The sequence below is a fragment of the Ascaphus truei genome, chromosome 2 (assembly GCF_040206685.1).
Source record: "Ascaphus truei isolate aAscTru1 chromosome 2, aAscTru1.hap1, whole genome shotgun sequence".
Taxonomy (NCBI): Eukaryota; Metazoa; Chordata; class Amphibia; order Anura; family Ascaphidae; genus Ascaphus; species Ascaphus truei.
Genome location: NC_134484.1, coordinates 72,448,562 through 72,470,909, shown reverse-complemented (window position 1 = coordinate 72,470,909; position 22,348 = coordinate 72,448,562). Strand labels below are relative to the sequence as shown.

At 40.4% G+C, this 22,348-nt stretch overlaps 1 protein-coding gene across 2 annotated transcripts in view; it reads right to left on the bottom strand.

Annotated features, from left to right (window-relative positions):
- Positions 1 to 11,113: 11,113 nt before the first annotated feature.
- The window catches only part of CDH17 (cadherin 17), a 100,014-nt gene continuing 88,779 nt past the window's right edge, over positions 11,114 to 22,348 (bottom strand). For both annotated transcript variants that reach the window (XM_075582716.1, XM_075582717.1), the window contains exons 15-18: positions 21,004 to 21,243; positions 18,072 to 18,188; positions 15,989 to 16,105; positions 11,114 to 11,237 (exon numbers count right to left, since the gene is read on the bottom strand). In XM_075582716.1, the coding sequence (XP_075438831.1) occupies positions 11,137 to 11,237; positions 15,989 to 16,105; positions 18,072 to 18,188; positions 21,004 to 21,243 (575 nt within the window). In that variant the 3' untranslated portion in view covers positions 11,114 to 11,136. The remainder of the gene's footprint in view (positions 11,238 to 15,988; positions 16,106 to 18,071; positions 18,189 to 21,003; positions 21,244 to 22,348) is intronic.

The following is a 22,348-nucleotide window of genomic DNA, read 5'->3' as shown; positions in this document are numbered from 1 at the left end:
CACAACATTCACTCCAGATTGTCCATTGGTTAGCACAGCCATTAGCCAGACCTTGTCACAGCTTTGCTATAGACGCAAGTACACAATAGGCGCTACTCCCTTTCTGTCCTTTTTTGCAATATATATACAGTATATGTGTAATTTAGTGAGACATGAGAGTGTAAGGTTCATGCGCTTAATGTTCTGTTTTGATGTATTAGTGTTGGGCTAGTTGACCTTTTTACTATTATTACTATTATGACTAAGGCGCTGTTTACTGAGGTAATAAACAAGTGAGCTCACCTGCATAAAACCCCAAACAAACTAGAAAGACCAGTGACCTGTTCTTCAGGCCCTGTTTTCTGTGACCATTTTTAAAAATGTTGTTGGATGTTTTAACTAAATGTATATTTATAGAAAATAAGGCTGCAAAACATAACTGCAACAGGGAGCAAAGCCACATACTGTATGCATTCTCCAGTGACTTCATCATTATACCAACCAGGCAGTACGAGTCTTGGCAAAAGACCCCCTGAGCAAGAACTTCTCCAGTAAAAGAAAACAATCACAGATGTTTGAAAAGATCCAGTTTCATTCTTCACAAATGAACTGTAACAGCGATGGGAACATTTTCCAAAACACTTTGTCATCATGCTTGTAGAGAACAGGGACTGTAGAATCTTCTCCAACACAGCACTAAAATACTGTACTAAGCTTTGTCCGTCAAGAAAGTAAGTAATTTATTCTGGAATGAATAGGAAATAAAAAATGGAAAACTACAGCAAGCCCCCTATTAATTAGGTGTATTAGTATTTATTTAGTCCAGGCCATCTTTTCCATGTCACCACTTATTTAATAGGATGGTGCTTCTCACTGGGAAACGGGAACTACATCTGTATATGAAAGTTTTCCCCTCTGCTATTGCTGTAAAAAAAAAATCTATCTCATCCTCCTTTAGTGCATGTAGAATGGGGCTTTTCCCAATTACAGTCCCACACACATATACAAGGCTGGCATGAGTAAAGTCATATAAATAGGGGTTTCCTTATAATATTGTCTAATAAAATATGGACCAACACATTAATACTGTACATACAGCATAGGGTATCATTTATTAAAGTCTTCCAGCTGCACAACTAGGGCAAGGAGGAATAATACCCCACTGACATTCTTTAACATATTATAGCTTTATTGGGCAATAACAAAAACAAATTGATCAGCACTCCTAATATTTAGTCAGTAAAACAAAATTGTGAAAATAATATATTGGTTTAGAATGAAAAGAGGAAGTCCTGCAATAATGGCTCCATATAATAAAACACTATTACAAAAAAATAGCACAAATCCTCAGCACGCTAAAATCTTAATATACCAAATGTATTCCATTAGCAACAACAAATATATATATATATATATATATATATATATATATATATATATATATATATATATATACATCCATATCACATGATCACTAACAAAGGTATCACATATGAAGAAAAAAAACAATAACTAAAAAGAGACAACCCCCCCAAAAGAGTGCAAAGAAATACAAAAACAAGAATAAAATAGGGCAAAAGAAAAAGGAAAATCTTAAAAAAAAAACAAAAAAACCATAATGCAATAAAGAAAGCCGGTAATGGGCAGAGAAAATGGACTGGGTGGTAGTACTGGTACTAAAGAACATTTTGGACAACCTTTAGAGTGGCTGACACTTGCCCTTTTTTGTTATTTCTATTCCACAGGTGATATCTTTGTTAGTGATCATGTGATGTGAATACTGTATATTCTTTGTAAAAAAAATGTATATACTGTAGTGGCTTCTGAAATACATTTGGTACAGTATAATTCTTGGGGATTCTTGCTGTTTTTTTGCATTGGCTTTATTTATGGGTTAGTGAAATGTGATGAAACCCATATCCCCCCCCCAGACACAGATGCTATATCTAGGGTGTGTGAGGGCTGGTTACACGTGCTTGAGTGGTGCGTACCTGTAGGTAACAGGAGGGCCTGAGCTTCCCGCGATGATGTTGGGGACACAGGACCAGGCTTCTGGGGTAGTTGCCTCATTCTTTAGTGGTGGTGCAGCGCCTCCATCCTCTGTACCATCCCAGGGATATGGGGTAGGACCCGTATAGAAGAAATGACCCTGGTCCCAGGGTGGATGCTCCAGAATCACACACAGTCTCAAGTATAATCAGCAATGTCTCTTTATTGTCTCTAGCTCGCACACAGCAGCCTTGGCAGCACACAGCAGCAACAATAGCAGCAACAACAACAGCACACCAGGAGGTCTCAAGGTGTACAGCCGTTCTTCTCTCCTCTCCTTTCCTCCAAGATGTACTCCGACAGGATGGTCTGTGAGGGGCCTCAATACCCCAATGCCCACCTCAGAGGGTATCCTCTGGGTGGGGGTAGATTTTCCCCATCACCCCCTCATCGGAGTGAGGGGCATTGGTCCACCGGAGCTCTGCTCACTCACCAAATGTAGTAGGCCAGAGTTCTCTCTCTCTCTTGCTTGCTCCCAGGACGGAGCTTGATCTACTCCTCTCCTCCAACTCCCAGGACAGACAGACTGTCACTCACAGGAACCGGCTGCTAAATAGAGTCAGCCCCACCCCTCATGATATCAGCAGAACCTCCCCTCTGTCTCTTGCCGGCAGCAGAGTCAGGGGCCTGCATCTATCACTCAGGGCAGGGCGTGAAGGGGGAAAACCCATGATTACTACTGGCGCCTGCCCTTAACAGGACTTACCACAGTAGGAGAAAGATATGTATAGCCCGTGCTGTTTACAGGGGGCTACTGTGACTAATGCAGTTATTTACTGTTTCTGTTGGCCCAGATTCATCCAAGGAAAAACTTCTATTGCTTTCAATAAGATTAATTTTCATTGATAATTGTAATGCAAGTTTTGCAGCTGGGAGAATTTAGAAACGGAACCTATAAGTTAAATACAGCTACTGCACACATTCTGCTCTATGTAAGATAGGGAGGTTTAGAATGAAAGATTTGCTAACCACTGGGGGGTTTGCAATTGAATATTTGTTTACAATGACAACCTTTTTTTTTTTTAAATAAAAAAATGCAGAGTAGAACTGCATTTACCACATTTAGGCCCAGATGCACAACAATCTGTTATATCAGGGCACAGAATGTGACATTACCTGAATAGATTTTTATTAAGCTAAAAGAACGGCCGTTAGTTTTCTCATTGAGAGAGTCCCAAGCACTATATATATCCCCTCAGATATCCCTCCAAATAACATATGGAGAGACACATTTGCTCAAAAACGAGCACACCTTAGGTACGCTAATGGGATATGCAAAGTATACTTAAAGGACTCACACCCCACCCCTCCTAAAAGATTTCCATAAGACCTTTACTGACAACCCTAAGGCTGAGGGTTGTGGGGGATGGGGGATTGTTAATGGTAGGTAGTAGGTATTGTAATTTTTATTGGGGGTAGAGGGATTGGGTGAGGATAGCTGGTTAGGCCTACCGGGTGTGTCACGGGGGAGGGGGGGCGATAACCCCTTCATTACCATAGCGGTTACTAACGCTATGGTAATGAAGGAGTTAACTCCTCCTGCAACCTTCTCGGTATGCTTAATAACTCACCCTGGGCCAAGTACCCCCTTCACTCACCCCCTCTGCCCCCAATAAAGCTGCTATTGTGCCTTAACCCCTTCATTGCCTTAGTGATAGCCGCTAAGTTAATGAAGCTGCTTTAATGTAATTTTTATTAATAGTGTGCATGAGCGGGGGGTCTCCTGAGCTGAACCGTTTTGATTTCAGCCTCAGGGACCCCCTGCTTCCCTGGTATGTTGCATCGGGTGCCGGTACCGCAGCCATTTTTTAATCGGCCGCGTCAAGTAACCAGGGAGATATCAGCACCCCATACCAGGGCAGGGGCCCATGAGGCTGAAATCAATGCGGTTCATCTCATGAGACCCCCTGCTCCCGCACACTATTAGTAAAAATGACATTAAAGCAGCTTAATTACCATAGCGGATAGCCGCTACGGTAAAGCATTTACATTTTTTTTAAATTTAGGTTTTAATACCAGTTTTTTGTAGCAGGGGGTCTCCGGAGCAGAACCGCGTTGATTTCAGGTCTGGGGACCCCCTGCTTCCCAAGATACAGGCCCCATTATGGGGTGCCAGTATCTCCTATGCATTTAAATCCCATAGGAGATACCGGCACCCCATACCTGTACCTGGTATTAAAATGAAAATCTTGTGATCGCTGGCGAGATAGGCGCAGGCCAGATTGCTACAGATCGCCGGGTTATCCCTTTCGAGAGGGGCGAGCATCATGTCGCCGGCTACTCGCCAGTTTTGCAGATTTTGCTATTGCAGGTATTTGGGGTTTTCGGAATACCACGATAGCAACGCTGTCAAAACTGGCGGCGTAAACGGCACAGCAATTTCTTTTAGCATAGGCCCCTAAATCTACACGTTTCTCTTACAGTATAAAGATATCATTACATAGCTCAAAAAACATCCACAAAAAGCACAAGGGAGGGATAAAAGATGGAGAAAAACACATATTTAGAACGTCAAATATCAGGATGAGATAAAAGGAAGAAAACATGGAGAATCGGTGTGAAAAAGATCAAGGGGATTGAACATCTGTTGCATGAAAAGTACTACAAGCCCCATCATATACTGTATATCTGAAGAATAATGTGTGAATAGTGGGACACTTTAGATTTTTTATTGAGAATAGATGCAGTATATTAGATGTTTAATAACTCAAGTCAAAAAGGGTCCCAATTTAAAATCTACATTTAAACCATAAGGTGTTAGGGTTCTTTGCTTGTGGAACCAGAACATTTTGCGTTTGCTCAGATCCACATCTCTGTCTCTTCCCCTCCAATGCTGCAACACATGTTCAATCCCTATACATTTCAAACCTCTAGGGTCTGATTGGTGGTGTATTGGTGATTGAGGGGATTTTAATGTCTGGGTTGATGTGGGTTGATCCTCTAGATACATTTCTGGGGCATCTGTATTGGTCAGCATGTCTCTGATAAACAGGATTAAGGAAGCACTGGTAGTTACTGGCACTGTTACTATTTTACAAGAGGTTACCGTGTTTGCCTTACATCTCAATCTCTACATCTCCACAAGCCTAGTGTAAGAATGAGTAAATATCAATTTTAATGTGAACTCTTTTCCTACTAGTCATGTCTCAATGATTAGGGTTAAATCTACACAAATCCAGCTGTCATTCTGATTTATTTTTTGTGATTGCTGTTATTTTATTTTTGCTTATTACAATATTTTGTACATCCAATGCACTTTTCCTTCTACTATGCTAACTGCAAAATCATTGAACATGCTGTATATTTAATGATTTAGATGAGGTTGGATATTTATTTTACCATGATATGTAATTTGTGCTATCTGGGTGTTCATCCAAGACACCACAGTCGCTGGTTACGGTATACTATAACTCCCATTGAATGCTGATTAAGTATACACCTGTTGTTCCATTGGTTTTACTTTCCTATACCTTACATCTTTTTATTTGCATTTCAAGTATGCCACTGTTGTATTAATGTACTCCTTTACCTTTCATCCCATTTCTTTGACTTTTTTTGTACCTCATATCTATTGACTCCTGTTCTACGTATGTCCCTGAGTTAGCGACGTATTCCTTTACCTGCTTATGCATACTGTTTCTTAGTATCAGGTGGGCATCTGCTAATGGTATCATAGGGCTACTGGCTTGATCTCAATTGACAGTGTCTTGCTGCCTAGAAACTTTAATTGGATGCACTGCCCTGTTGGTCACGGACAGAAGTACTCTTTTGCCCAATGATTTTCACGCTATTTGTGCTATTGCTCCGCTACTATATATAGCGGCTCTTCTTCATGCTGCCATTAGAGCCCCAGAAAGGACCACAGGCCGGAAACGTCACTCTTTCTTTTTTCTTTGTACCAGTTTAAGGTACAGTACCATGATTGAATCGAGAGGATCATTTCAACTGCTTTGGACATTACTCTAAATCTCTACTGTGGAGTGAACTGGGGCGCTCCCTTTACACAATGCTTGAAACTGAACAGAAGAATAAGGTCAAAAATAAATATACATATACCACACTTCAAATGCTCAGTGTCTGCTGCTCAACCCCTGGAAAGGATCTTCCCACGATCCTCAAGAAAACATAGGTAGAAAGACAGAGGGGCGCAGACAAGGGTCAGAGTTAATATCAGACCAGTAGTTGAAAACACATACAATAGTAAACCAATGGTTAGGAGCACAGAGGTGATAAGAGTATAATGTAATATGTACTCACACGGGCCTGTGTGGTACTGGGTAGTACTATAGGTATCTTTATTTTCTTTCCCTCCTTCTTGCTAGTCAGTCATGCTCCTTCTACATCATGGATGGGCCACTCAGGGCGAATGTAGTGGAAGACAGCGCCACACAGATGAATAAAAATACGTTTATTGGCAAAGAATGTGAGGCAAAAATTCTCTCACATGTAAAAAAACTGCTCAGGGACGCCGACGTCAACCTCCCACTCTCCGGTGCAGTGTGCTCCTGTTTGCCTCGTCCGGTCTACAGGACTGTTCACATCAGTGCAGGCGCCAGCTACGGTGTCCTCGAGCAGACACACAACTTCTGGTCAAGGTCTCTGCACACACAACGCGTTTCGGATAATTGAATCCTTCATCAGGCGTGTCAGACACGCCTGCACTGACGGTGAACAGTCCTGTAGACCGGACGTGGCCAACAGGAGCACACTGCACCGGAGAGCGGGACGTTGATGTCGGCGTCCCTGAGCAGGTTTTTTTGCATGTGAGTGAATTGTTGTCTCACATTCTTTGCCAATAAATGTATTTTTATTCATCTGTGTGGCGCTGTCTTCCACTACATGCGCCCTGAGTGGCCCATCCATGATGTACAGAGGGAGAAGGAGCATGACTAACTAGCAAGAAGGAGGGAAAGATAATAAAGATACCTATAGTACTACCCAGTACCACACAGGCCCGTGTGAGTACATATTACATTATACTCTTATCACCCATGTGCTCCTAATCATTGGTTTACTATTGTATTTGTTTTCAACTACTGGTCTGATATTAACTCTGACCCTTGTCTGCATCCCTCTGTCTCTCTTTCTATCTAAATCTCTACTGTTGGAGGTCTTGCATGGTGGGGATAAACCTAACTGATCAACGATATTGCAAAATAACAGTCCACAAGCACTTGAAAGAAGTCAGAGCTCCTGTCATGAGGCATTGTATCAGTTTATATTAGACCAGCTAAGCTCGTCTTCGCTGTGGAGAGGCTTTGCAGGTCAGCAGGTCTGTAGTTTGGTGCGGCTTTTTCTCAGTCATGTTGTGATGAGTTTGCTCTCTTCTTTTCTGATAAGCATCGGGATTTTGATAGTACTGGCTATTGAGTGTCCAGTTTCCAGGCATTTCAACAACAGTTCTCTAGCTTCATGGACTGGTTTTGACCAGCTGTATGTGGAAGACATTGTGCATACTGTAGTATCCAGAGGTTACACCCCACTCACTGTAATTTGGATCCAGGTCAAACACACCTTAAGAGGTTTATTGATGTAACCAGCCCTGTATTTGCCAAAAACGTCCAGAGTTGTTTGCAGATTTGGATCTTTCCAGAACCACTGAACAAAGTTGTCGTCAGACCTCCACTAAAAAAGCCTTCATTAGACCTAGATTGTATGACTAATTACAGTCCGGGTCTATCAAACCTTCCTTTCCTATGGAAGTTTATTGAAAAAGCATTTACAACCCAACTTGACACCTGGCTGTAAATCCCTGATATTTATAACCCATTACAGTCAGGATTCAGAACATGGCATAGTAATGAAACATCTCTGGCATGTGTGCTTGATGATCTTCTGCTGGCATGAGACAGAGGTGACTGTTCAATCGCAGTCCTCCTTAACCTCTTTGCAGCATTTGATACTGTAAAACAGGATGTCCAAGGAGTGCCTGAAGGATGACTGAGTGGCACAGTTCCAAGCTGGTTAAAATCTTCTCACTGACAGGTCACAGAGAGTGTCTTCAAGAGTATACTCCTCTGCACAAAAGCACATTAGATGTGGAGTGCCACAGGGCTCTACAGTATCTTATCTCTGTGATGTTTGTGTTGTGCATGCTACCAATGGGGGGTGGGGGGTGCATTATTAGATGGCATGGTCTGGCTATCACTGCTACGTAGATGGCACTCAACTCTACTTGTCCTTTGCACAAGCTATTATGGATCCATTATTCCTACATTTATTTTGAGCTGATTCCCTTGAGTAAATGAGTTGGAGTTGGTTGAGGTTAAACCCTGATAAGACAGTGGTGCTCATGGTGGGTGCTCACCATCTGATGACAATAAGACTTCAGTTATTTTTACCATAAACCCTTAAACTTCTGGAATTCCCAGCTGCTATATTCTGACTGTGTGCGTAATTTTGGCGTTGTCCTTGATTGTGAGTTGACACAAACATCAGATGTCAAATCCTCATTCTTTAGATTAGCCAGGATTAAGCACTTAATTTTCCTTCCCTGGTTCATGACTTTGTGTCCTCACATTTCCTGGGACTTCTGGAAATTGAGCTTCACTGCTTGCAGCTGGTTTAAAATGCGTTGTCCAGGTTCCAACCAGAACTGTTCTTTCAACGGGACACTTGTTCTCTGTTTTCTGCACTAGCTGCCTTTAAGATGGTGAATCAGTTTTTAGATTGTCTTCTTGACATTCAAAGCCCTACATAATCAGAGTACCTGCTACCTGAAGGAGCTCCTCGTTCCGTACACTCCCATTCACTTAGCTCAGCAGGTGATGGACTCCTAACAGTTGTAGAATTCCGTTGGGGCCTGAGTTTTTAGACATGCAGATCCTATTCCTTGGAACTCTCTACCTCAGCCCAGTCAAACTCAAAATAGCTTGGGGGACAATTCTTAAGTCTGACTGCAAAACGCGGGTGGGCCACAACAGGAAAAAATAGAATACAGTCACTATAACCTATGCGTACACTTTTCTTTTTTTCTTAAGATTTTTATATAACATCTCTCACTCTCTCTACCACTCTCTCAAAGAGGAAACAGAATCCCAATAGGTGGCCCTGATAGAGGGGGGGAGGGGTGGCGTGGGAGGAAGACTCCCTCTCCCCCCACCCTCACAATACACACACACTCATTCCCCACACCAAAACACACACACAATACCCCTCTTACCCACAATTCCCCTCTTCCTCACAACAAACACACACAATACCACCCATGCCTGACAATACACACACAATATTCCCCCTCCCCATAATACCCCACCCTCCCCCACAATAAACCCTCCCACAATACCCCTTCAAACCCCACCCTCCTCCACAATAACCCCCACCCCCCACCAAATCTACTCTCCCCCACAATACTCCCCTCCCTCCAAAAGCTTACCTTAGGGAGAGCCTATTGGGCCGCGCGGTCGTGGAAGATTGGCCTGAGTTTCACCTGGGCCTTACTTCTGGCACGCATTAGTGAGATGAGGAGGCCTGGACCAGTGGGGAGCAGAGGAGGGCCGACAGCCGGATGCAACTTCCTGCACCGGGCAGCCGAGCCCCACAGCCACCAGGCGCTGGATGTCCCAGCACTCCTCCTTGGTTCAAGCACAGTGGTCAGCTGATCGGGCTGATGGTGACCCCTTCTGGGCCGCGTCTTTGACAGCCCTAGTCTTGGGCGTTTAATACCTTTGCACCGGCCCTGCCTTTAAGAGGTTAAAAAAATCTTCCAAAAGTTTTTTTTGTGTAATAAGATTGGAGAATTGTGTAAATAGCACTATAATGTACATCTGGATTAAAACATCATTGCAACGATGAGTAATCAACAGAATCTATGGTATAACTTGAATATTTTAATAAAGACAATCCATTGTGGTTCTATTACTTATGTCCCATGGAACGTATCAGCAATGTAATATGTTGTCATCTAATCACTTTTTCTACTTTTGCCAGTAATGTTTACTTGTGCAGTAGAGCTTCTGCATGTTGTTTTCTTCGTAAGGCAATCCAAATTAGCCTTAATTACACTTAGTTATGTCTAATTTCTGATTTATCTGTTGCTGCGTACTTTGTTAAGGTTGTTATATGTTTTACAAAGTAAGGATATACAATGGTAAATTGTGATTGTTATCACGATAAGACCATGCTACACATTGCAGATTAAAGATGTAATATCGTAGAACGCCTTTAATCACATTTAGAAGAGACCTGTGTCTGACATTAAGGGAGTGTCGAAGTCCAATTATAAGTGATGTCCTGTATTAAAGCAACAAATAGATACCAATTTCACCACAATAACACAGTGCAAACATTTAATTTTATTTTCTTTATTTCCAAAATTGATTTCCCCCCCCCCTCCCTGTTCTCACATGCTCAAAATAAGCTGCTCAGAGTGAGCTCTGTTAATTAAGTATAGGCAGGTTTGCAGGTGTAAGAAATCCAAAGTGCAGCATCTGTTCTGATGTCCAAATCAAACTCTGGAACTAATATTCAAATCTAAGCGAAATCTGAGCCTAAACATGATGAAGACTCATCCTTATTTTTTTTTTAATTTGGCCTAATTTTGGGTTCGCAAACATTAAACTCGTGAAGTTTATTTTTAATAAACTGGGAACACTTTTGGTTTTGCAAACTAAAAACGTGCAGACAAATGCACAAAAGTTTCCCAAAAATGTTTATAAAATTCACAGCCTATTTTGAGTTTTTTCCAAAACCACTAAAAAAAAAAAGTATAATAAAAACCACCAGCGAGGGTGCCTAACCTTAATTAGGTTTAGCTAAAACTACTTCAAAATGGGTTGATGGTTTACTATATATTGAATTTATTTTGTCTCAATATGAAAAAATAATAGGTCTACATACTTATGTTCTGTATCCACTCCCCCTGAATAACTTATAAAAGACAATGTGCACATCACCAAAAATGTTACAAAACATCACACTGTTTCCTTGTGTAGCTATAGCCATTGTCTTTTATGTTAACCACTTTATTCTGTTATCTTTTCACTTCTGTATAGCCAAAATGACAAATTCCTGCATAAAGATCCAGATTGCTGAAGAAATATGACATTTTGAGTTGGTTTTATAATGCACATTAATATAAAACCAATTTTTCAGGACACGCCACTGGCATTAAGATGCTAGATTGACAGTTTCTGAAGGTCTCTTTGGATCAGCTCCTTCTCGCTTTTTTTTATGTCCTATTGAGATAAACACAGCTGCAACTATCAGACCTGCAGAAGAAAAACATGCAGATTAATACAAGTGATATATCAATTATGCACAGAATGTATTGCATTTAGTCTACTGCTTTCTCTAGATTGTACAGACACGAGAAATCGTTTGGCTACTTAACTGTGTTCAAAATGCATCCTCTGCGGATTCACTGCCCAGCTATCGCCCCTAAGCTGGAAGTACAGTTTTTAAGAAAAGTAGGAATCTGATGTTTTTCATGTTATGCTGTTCAGCTAATTAGGGCCTAATTTTGATAAATTAGCTGTGAATGAAATGTTACAAAAGATTGAGGGGATGATATACTGTATCACAACAATTTTGGCGAACAATAGATGCAAGTTAAGCATAATTTCCATATTGTGTTCATCTACAGTATTAAGATGTTTTTCACAAATGTTTGTCCTGTGTGCATAAGCTTGTGTTTATTTTCTATAGTTATTAGTTCAGCCTGCAAAAAAATACTGTTCACTAGAGACAGATGAGACATTTACACATTATTGTGAAATTTTTGCATTTTGAACGTTCCAGTATCTCAATATGTCACTATCCTATCAAATCCTGTATTACACGCAAAATTCTCCTCACTTTCAAGGCTTTACACTCTTCTGCCCCTCCTAACATCTCAGCCCTACTTTCTCGCTATATACCTTCCCGATTCTTGTGTTCTGCTCAGGGATGTCTTCTCTCGACTTTTTTTTTATCTAAAGCTCTCTCTCTCTCCCCCTCTCTCCCCCTCTCTCCCCCTCTCTCTCCCCCTCTCTCTCCCCCTCTCTCTCCCCCTCTCTCTCCCCCTCTCTCTCCCCCTCTCTCTCCCCCTCTCTCTCCCCCTCTCTCTCCCCCTCTCTCTCCCCCTCTCTTTCCCCCTCTCTCTCCCCCTCTCCCTCCCCCTCTCCCTCTCTCTCTCCCTTTAAGATCTTAAAACACACCTTCTTGTCGAAGCGTATGGGTATCTCCGTGGCTGATACTATACACCTCATACACTGACCTTTGCCCCTTGCAGACACACTTACCAGAACATCCTCCTACTGTCTCTGTACATTCTTCCTACCTACCACTTCGATTGTAAGCTCTCCGGTGCAGGGACTCCTTTTTGCAAATGTTACTTTTATGTCTGAAGCGCTTATTCCCATTATGTGCTATATTATTATGTCACGTGTATTACTGTTGTGAAGCGCTATGTTCATAAATGGCGCTATAAAAATAAAGATATACTTACATACTATGCGCAACACACCATTATCTATGTCACTATACATGACTACACTCTATTATCAAAGTTGTACCCACGTTTGCATAGAAAAAATACCCATGAGAGTAATTGCATGCCTTCCACAAGGCCATCAGACCTACACCCATTGTCACATCATACATTGATAAGCTACATACAGTAATATGCAAATATTGTATATTTGCTATACTTTGTACGGTGGAGGGTTCTGTAACTTCTGTACCCACCATAACCTAATTCTGTGAACAGAGATCAAGCGCAAACACTATCTTTAAATATGCTATAGATAGATAAGAGAAAATTTCAAGAGGTATAGATATCTATATATGACTAAAAAGGAGGGAGAGTAGGGTCAAAAAGGTGCACTCAAATGCTGAATTATGAAAAATAGAAATGGACTTTATTAACAAAGAGTATAAAAAACACAAAAGACAGACCCACACAATTCACATGTCAGATCGCTATGCGACACAGCGTAAAAACATCAAAGAGGTACAATTGGTCTGATAAGAGCCAAAGCAGGGTAACAATATATCATTACAAATATAACATAACAGAACTAGGGGAAAAATATTTCTCCCCAAGTAATGTTTACTGAGATCGGCCGATCCAGAACAAGAGTAGCAATGAATATGAATGGTAAGTAGATACAGACCACAAGAGAAAAATTGGATATATATTGTAGTAAATGTACATAAACCTCTTAATGATGATGAAAGATAATTAGACACATAGCTAGAAATACATACAGTTGTGACCCTTAAATGTGCTGTAAATCAGCTGAATAAAGTGATGCCCAGATTGAGCTGCACATGTAAAATAAGTAGCAGCAGTGGTAGATCTATAAAGTGCACTGGTAGCGCTCATACAGTATAAAGTCCCCTGAGATACAGAGCTCAAAGATAATGAGCAGTGGTGGTGTGTGAATAACACAGGGACATAGAGCACTGCTGTGTGTTGTGTGCACAAGGCACTGGGGAAATCCAGTGATAAATACCAGCGTTACTCAGTCAGGCAGCAGGAGAATCAGATGATAAAGACCAAAGTCTTGCAGTGGGACATCAACAGTAAAACGGATGAAAGTCTCACGCAGTATGGTAAGGCACACGGGTCACAGGATGGAGGGGTGCTGTCACAGGAGTCATATTATTCCCTTGGGTCGGTAGCACCACCAGAGGGTTACCTTTTACCTTGACTTCTGGTTAACTGATTATTTAATCACACAAGGGTGATTTGATTGCGGCATCTATTGTGTGTTCCAGATATCTATATATATCTATATATATATAGATCTATATATATATAGATCTATATATATATATAGATCTATATATATATAGATATATATATATATATACAGTGTTCGACAAACCTATACATTTGCTCGCCCCGGGCGAGTGGATTTAACCCCCGGGCGAGTAAATATTGGCCCAAGCAGCACACGTTTGGTACTAGGTGGCGAGTAGATTTTTTTGTGTGGCGAGTAGATTTTTTGGTGATTTGTCAACCACTGTATATATATATATATATATATATATATATATATATATATATATATATATATATATATATATATATATATATATATATATACTGAGTTAAGTTATGGTGAGTAAAAAAAGTGACAAAAACCCTTCACAGCAAAGCATATAGCAAATGTAAATATACTGTATGCTCATTTGCATGTCTTAGGCAGGTCTGCAATCCCGCCTTTCACCATTATCACCCAGCACACAGCACTTCCACTGCAGCAAGGGATTCTGGGAAATGACATGCAAATGAGCACACAGTGCCACTTTTTGCTTCAAAAACCATTTTTAACATGGTTCCCTATAGGCTTAAGCTTGCTACATGGTCACAGCTTTGAGCACAGCCAGGGTTAAAGTGCATACCCAGAAAACTACCCACAGACAGCTGTTTCGACCTTAATGGGTCTCATCAGTGTGGGGTTGATTAACTGGCAATGCAATGCTATGATTTTTGAAGCAAAAAGTGGCACTGTGTGCTCATTTGCATGTCATTTCCCAGAATCCCTTGCTGCAGTGGAAGGTCAAATTGGGGGTGAAACAGCGGTCTTTGATCAATCCTCTTATACTGTGCCTTTCATTACCCCAATCCTAGCTGTATTAACTGTATAAACTGATTAATGCAGCAGTCAAAAGCTTTAGGGAAGCAGTGGCGAGAAAAAGTTTGTGAACCGCAATAATTACGGAAATTCCATAGTTTTTCCATGATAATCTTCTTGAATGAAAAACAGTCTTTAATTAAATATCCAATATGGTTTATATTAACCAATTCCATGTCTTTTGAAATAGGTAGATCTTCAGGTGTGAGTTTGGGAGGGGTAGATCTTCGGGTGTGAGTTTGGGAGCCCCCCTCCCCCCCGCCCTTTATAGAGATCAGAACCTTTGTGAGTTTGGTCTTCACCATACATGTGTGTGGAAACACTGTCATGCCAAAATTCTAAAGAAATCTCTGGGGACCTCAGAAAAGCAGTTATTGATGCGAATCAGTATAGAAAGAGTTACAAAACCATTTCTAAGGATTTGGGACAACATCAATCCATTGTCAGACAAATGGAGATCCACAAAAGAATGGCTGCAGAAGAAGAAATTATGCATTTTTGAATGACCTACTCAAAGTCCGGACCTAAACCCCATTGAAATATTGTGTCAGGAACTAAAGTGAGCTGTCCATGTAAAGAACCCCTTAAATGTCACTGAGTTGAAGCAGTTCTGTAATGAGGAATAGGCCAACATTTCTCAAAACCGATGTGAGAGGCAGACCAGCAGTTACAGGAAATGGTTAGTTGAAGTTAGTGCTGCTCAAGGGGGCGCCACCACTTACTGAATCTACTTTTTCACACATGAATATTGAATGTTGAATCATTTGTGGATAAATAAATCTGGAAAAAGTACCATGTTCTTGTGTCATTTGTTTAATCAGGTTATCTGTATCTATTATTAGGACTTAGCTCTAACAACATTTTAGGTTTGAAATATGTGAAAATACTAAGTGGTTCACAAACTTTTTCTTGCCACAGCATTTAATGAAATGGCTAGGAAATTTAAGGTGACACACATATTGTGTGCTCATTTCCATGTCACAACCCAGATTCCTTGACTACAGTTTAACCACTGGAGGCACTGTATGATGTGCCAATGGAGTATAGAAGCAGATTTGGGGACCTGTGGAAGACATGCACATATAATTATTTGTTTTAATGGTGATAAAACTACAATTTTAAAAATGTACAATTGTTTAAAAAAAAAAAAAGTGTGCTGAAACTTACCAATCTTTGCATTTCTCAAAACCTTTCCATGAATGTTTGCAAAATAATCTATGACAACATACATCTCTACTATTTACAATATAATACATAATTAAGGAGTGAATGCTATGGTGAACACAAAGCATTAGGATACAGTCATTTCCACATATTTTACATATAGGGAAAACAAACCAGTTGCCTTTTTTTTTCCTTAAAACCATGCTATAGGTTCAACTGAAACGTTACCCTACCTATAATTGCCAGTGTTCCAGCCAGGATACCAACAGCCATAGCAACAGTAGGCTTTCCAGAAGGAGATAGTGTGTCCTTGGGGCATTCATTCTTAGATGTGCAGCTGCAGATAAACACTGTAAATATAAATGACATTTTATTAATGTGATATTTAATTTAAAGCTTTTCTATATTTTCTTTTTTCTAAAGATAAATATCTTTATTATCTTGTTCCTAAAGCAACTTTTGTGTATTGCTTTAGCCACTTTAATTTATATGTGTAGCATACTGGATAGATCATTGAAAATACATATTCTTTGACATCTAAAATCTACAGCAAATGTTCCAAACCTCGATTACTTTTATCAAGCGGACAATCTCAAATGCCAATCTCATTAGAACTTTAAAGAAATCCTACATATGTACACTTTCCAAAACATGAAACAATACCCACAAAACTCTTTCAAGATCTCAGAATTTAGGAAAAATAAAAGCAATAAAGGATGTTTTTAATTATTATAATTTTTTTACATTGAGTATCTACTTGGAGGAATTATGCTGAAAAAAATAATTTTTTTTCTTGGCTCCCCCTCTCTTGATAATTGTTTTGAGCCGAGTTGTGTCCTTTTGTTATCCATTGACTGGCTTGTCGGTGAAAATGAGACCCATCTCCCTTTAATATAGGATTTACATAACGTGTTCATTTCTTACTGGTAGTGTTAGGGAAATATATGCTAATTTAAAATTACAAAAGGGTCTATCTACTGAGCTTCATTTAAGTTGTGCCTATTTGTGACACTAAAAAAAAATCAAAAACGTGCCAAAAGGTTTCTTTACAACAGTGCATCATTGCTATAACCTTCTTAGGCTGCGTCCCCGCTAGCGCTGAGTTCGCTGTGCAGATGGCACTTGGCGAGGTGACTTGCATATATATATGCAAGTCCCCGCTCACGCGATGCGCTCACCGGCGCTCGGGTGAACAAATGTTTTCAACTTTATAGCATGCTCAGCTTCCCCTGCAGCCCCCACCCCACTCCCCCCCCCCGCACCTCCTGTCCCGCGAGCGCTTGCGAAAATTTTAAGGACACCCGGCGCTCATGCTCTCCAAGCATGAGCACGCTCAGTGCCAGCGGGGACAAAGCTTTACTGTCAGGGTCGCCTAGACTTCCTGCCTAGCCATAGTTCTTCTTTGTCCACCAGGTGTGCTGCTGCCTTCTGTTTGCTCTGGGTTCCTCTGTCTGTCTGTCTTCTGGTTGCTCCTCTCTCTGTCTTATAGTTCTGCTTCCTGTCTGTTTCCCTTGCCTTTGTTTCGAGTCAGACTCCTTTGCACATGATTCTGTCTCTGATCCTGATCTGTTCCTGTACCTTTCCTGTATTTGATTCTGTTCGCAGTAAAGGCCCTTGCTGGTATCTGGCTTGTCCCTGTTTGTTCCCAGGTCTCAGTCCCTGCTCCCAGACCTGTCCCTGCTCCCCTGTCCTGTTCAAGTCTCCTCGTTGCCGACCTCTGCTTGTTACCTGACTACACTGTCTGCCGCCTGCCTCGAACCCCTGCTTGTCACCCGACTGCGCTGTCTGCCGCCTGCCTCGGACCCTCTGATTGTGATCCCTACTACGCTCCTGCTGTTCCGGCCACCGGGATCCTACCCGCCACAGGAGTCTCCTGTGACACTTACATTTGCCAAGTTATTGGTAACAATTCCACTATTCCAATACTATATCACATCGCACATATAGCGCTTCTAAACGTTTACCCCTTAGGCAAAGCATACATGTCACACATCCCATGCTATTGACTATAGATTTGTTTTGTTTCCTCTTTTCTCTACGCAGTGAAGGAAATACAAGAGATAGTATAAAATTGGTAGTGTAGGACCTGCTAAAAAAGGTCTACCTTAACGTGGTCACATGCTCAACATGTTGTGGCCAGAATATTGCTTTAAACAACCCATACTTATGAGAAGTTAAAACGTATAGAACTTAATCAAATAATTTTCCATATTGGATGTACATTAGGGTTTCTTTGTTTATTAAATCCATAACTTAATCACCAAGAACTCTCAATGATAATTTAGCATGTACGTGTGTGTTAATTTTGGAACATACCAGGAACATGGACAGTCGCTTCAATGGGAGGCCTCCCACGATCATTAATTTTTATAGGGACATTATAATTTTTTTCTTCAAGCTGTGCATGCTTCATAGAAAGACGAGCATGAGTACCTGCCAATTAAAAGATAGATTATTCAGTAAGCATTAGTCTTATTAACTGTGACCTGCGAAAAAAAGAGCGTGTGTGCTGCGCTAATCAAAATAATAATAGAACTATATATATATATATATATATATATATATATATATAGGCAATACGATACCGCATCAAGATGAAATATCAGAGGCAGCACTCCAAATGGTAGTCAAAATATTGTATTGAATCAACAAGACATCATTCCAAATATATATATATATATATATATATATAGTGCATACAAATAATAATAATAAATCACTTAAACGTATTGTTATAGTGTGATCTACCGGTTGCCAAACATAGGTAACTCTGACTACCCTAGCCAGATACAGTACTGTGGAACAAAATGTTACCAAACGGCGCCAGCAAAACTTAGATAACAAATATATAAAAAGTGTATATGCGACCAAACAGTGTCAGTGTTCAATACTACCAGAAAGTCCTTGGTAAAATTCAATATAAGGTAAGTCCAACAAACGATGACTCCAAATAGTGATCAATCCGGGGGGTACCGCATATGTGACAAGGAAAAACAGAACAAATATAGTGCAACACTGTGTAAATAACGGACAGGTAATCCAAGAAGAAGGGGGGGGGGCAAACCCCAGAGAATAAAACTTGGGCAAGATAGTGAGTAAAACAAAAGGTACATTTAATAAACAACATAACACTTTAAAAACAGCTCCTCTCCTCACGATGGCAAACAGCAATTAGAATCCTACTTACTGGACCCAAGTAGGATATGCGCATAGAATATCTCATGTAACAGGAAAATCGCCTCCCACTGCCACCAGCTACTCTCGGAATCCTAGCGTTGCGCCCCCCCCAGACACGCTGGGGCGTAAGGAACCTCCGCCTTGCTGATGGTCATTCCGGCTGGCTTCCCTCTACTTGGTGTACTGCTCCTGATCTCAGGGTACCCCTGACGAAGCGGAAGGATCCGTGAACCGCGTAGGGTGGAGTTTGCCCTACTCCCACGTGTGTGCCAAACAGAGTAGCATCAACGTGCACTCTTTCCTGACAAACCTGGGACCTACCGTGATGTGACGTCATACCCGGATACAAGCCGCAGATACCATCGCTTCTCGCGAGAGAGGCTTGCGGACATCCAGGAGATCGTCCTGGATGAGATATGTTACATGAGATATGTTACATGTTTTCCTGTTACATGAGATATTCTATGCGCATATCCTACTTGGGTCCAGTAAGTAGGATTCTAATTGCCGTTTGCCATCGTGAGGAGAGGAGCTGTTTTAAAGTGTTATGTTGTTTATTAAATGTACCTTTTGTTTACTCACTATCTTGCACAACTTTGTTTCTCTGGGGTTTGCCCCCCCCCCCTTCTTCTTGGATTACCTGTCCGTTATTTACACAGTGTTGCACTATATTTGTTCTGTTTTTCCTTGTCACATATGCGGTACCCCCCAGATTGGTCACCATTTGGAGTAATCGTTTGTTGGACTTACCTGATATTAAATTTTACCAAGGACATTCTGTAGTATTGAACACTGACACTGTTTGGTCGCATATACACTTTTTATATATATTTGTTATCTAAGTTTTGCCTTGCGTCGTTGGGTAACATTTTGTTCCACATTAACTGTGACCTACCATATTTTCATTGTTCTGTACTGTAATATCAATGCACTTGTGTTACATTACGGCTTTATAAAGACTAATTTTCTTGAGATCAATTTACTACTAAAGGATTAGTGGGTGCAAGGTATTTATAAAACGAAACACATTTTAAGTGTTTGGATAGAGATTAAAAATGTGAGATTGTGTGTTGTGTATTGTGTGCATTAATTAGTGGACACAGCAGAACTATACAGATTACCGAAATAACTCTTGGATAGATTCCTTAATTTATGACAGCAATCAAGTAACATATAATTCAAGTGATTGAAACTTAAAACAGTTATCGGCGATGCTCATTTAAAACATTTTCCTTTTTAACTTGAAGTATATGAAGCATGCTTGATCCATGTTAGTTTGAGCTGTGGGGACTCCCTTATTCCCGAGATATTAACTATTGTATCTACCAGACAAGAATACTTGTCCGGAGGACACACAATGGCCAGCAGGATCAGGCTCGCTCTGATGACCAGTAGAAAGTTGCTTTATCATCAGGAAACCATGTCAGCCACACTTACTTTTTTCTGCTGACATAAGAAATAGTGTCTCTCTCTGCAACAGTGGAACCTTTATGGTCAGAATACTACCGTATGATTTAACACTGGGGACCCTTCAGTTAGGGCATATTAGGTACTGCTTTAAGGTGCACTATGGCTTAGCACCATTTAGTATCTTTGGGCCTTGGTACACTTCCTTTGTCCATTTTAACTGTGATGTAATTAGAACATATTACTGTAATATGATTGCCTATGATCCCCGCTCTTAGAAAAAGAGTGTTCTGTATTTTAATTTTACACAAGGTTCTCCACACTGGAACGGTTCACATAATTCCCTCAACGTTCCCTGCCGGCCTTAGGACATTCCTAATCTCACTCTTTTTTTTTTTTTTTAAACATATGAATATAATTATAAATCTTACTGCTGATTATGTGTATCTATTATTTGTTTGTGTGTCTGTCTTATTACCCGGAAAGTCTTTGAAAACAAGATTTATATCTAATGGTATTGTATCTTCAACATGTTTTATAATACTGAATATTAGAAACATATGTTCATTTAGAAGAATAATGTACTAAACTGCTACCTTACCATTCAAGAGACATTACCTGTTAAGAGCACCTTAACGGTGAGCAGGCATTTTGAGAAACTTACCATTGATTTTTGCAATATCCCAGTCTCTTGTTATATTTTCATCACCTCCAAGGTCAAAATTGAAACTTTTGCCATATGTATATGAATCATCATCAGTTGCTTCAATTACTACTGCTTCCGGTTTGGTCAAAGGATAGCAGAAGAAAGTCCCATAATAATTTTTGGCTAACCTAGGTGCGTTGTCATTAATATCCTCTAAATACAAATGGAAATTTACAGAGGAGCTCACACGTGGATTATCTGTAAAATGATCAGAAATAATGTCAATTAAGCAACTATAGCCATCTTAGGTACAAGGTGTTATTGAGCAGCAGGAACTTTTTTTTCCAATAAAATAACATTATAAAGTGCAGTACAAACCGTCAAATAATAAATACAATTTTCAAGATGCTCCAAAGCCTTGGCAGTATCAACTTGGTCATCATGGATGAGGTCTCCATATATTAGACTTTTCCATGCTGCCTGTCAGTGATCTTGAGACTATGGCAATGCTGTTGCGTGTGATCCCAGCAACTGCCAGAACTACGAGGCATCCGACATATTATTGATAATGTAGAACACTCCAAAAACCGAATGGCCCGAAGGGGTATGATGCACAGTATACCGACTGTTATAATTTAATTCACCAAATTATTGCGCCCCAGTCTGGCAGACCAACTCTGTCACAGGCAAGGACATTTAATACCTTAAACTGACCTTGCACCTCCACCAGACTAAACACCTTCGCTTGACCCACTGTCAAACCATAGTTACATTACATAGTTAGATAGTAGATGAGGTAGAAAAAAGACATACGTTCATCAGGTTCAACCTATGGTAAATTAAGACGACAGATACTTATCCTATATTTGTATTTACAGTATATTGATCCAGAGGAAGGCAAACAAAAAAACAGAGTGAAATTTCATTCAATGATATCTCATAAAGGGAAAAATAAATTCCTTCCCGACTCCAAATATTGGCAATCAGATTTCTGCCTGGATCAACATCCTTCCCATGTTTACTTATTTGGCATATCCCTATATATAATTTTCCTTTCTAAAAAGATGTTCATCACAGAAACACTCAAAGCACAAAGCTGCCCTCGGGCATATAAAAGAAAAATATAGACATAGTGGAAAAGTGTAATGCGGAAAGTCAAATATTTAAATAAAACGAGTGATTGCTCACTCACCCAGAGTGGCCACACCGCTTACTTTTTACTTGGAGCATGTGAGTTTAACGGGCTCCTTGCTCACATTTGTGTTGTACTGTATTAAACTGCGTTGCACTATAGTATCTTCTTTTTTTATATATGATTAGCTGATATACCCGGCGTTGCCCGGGATGTAAATCCGTAATAGGT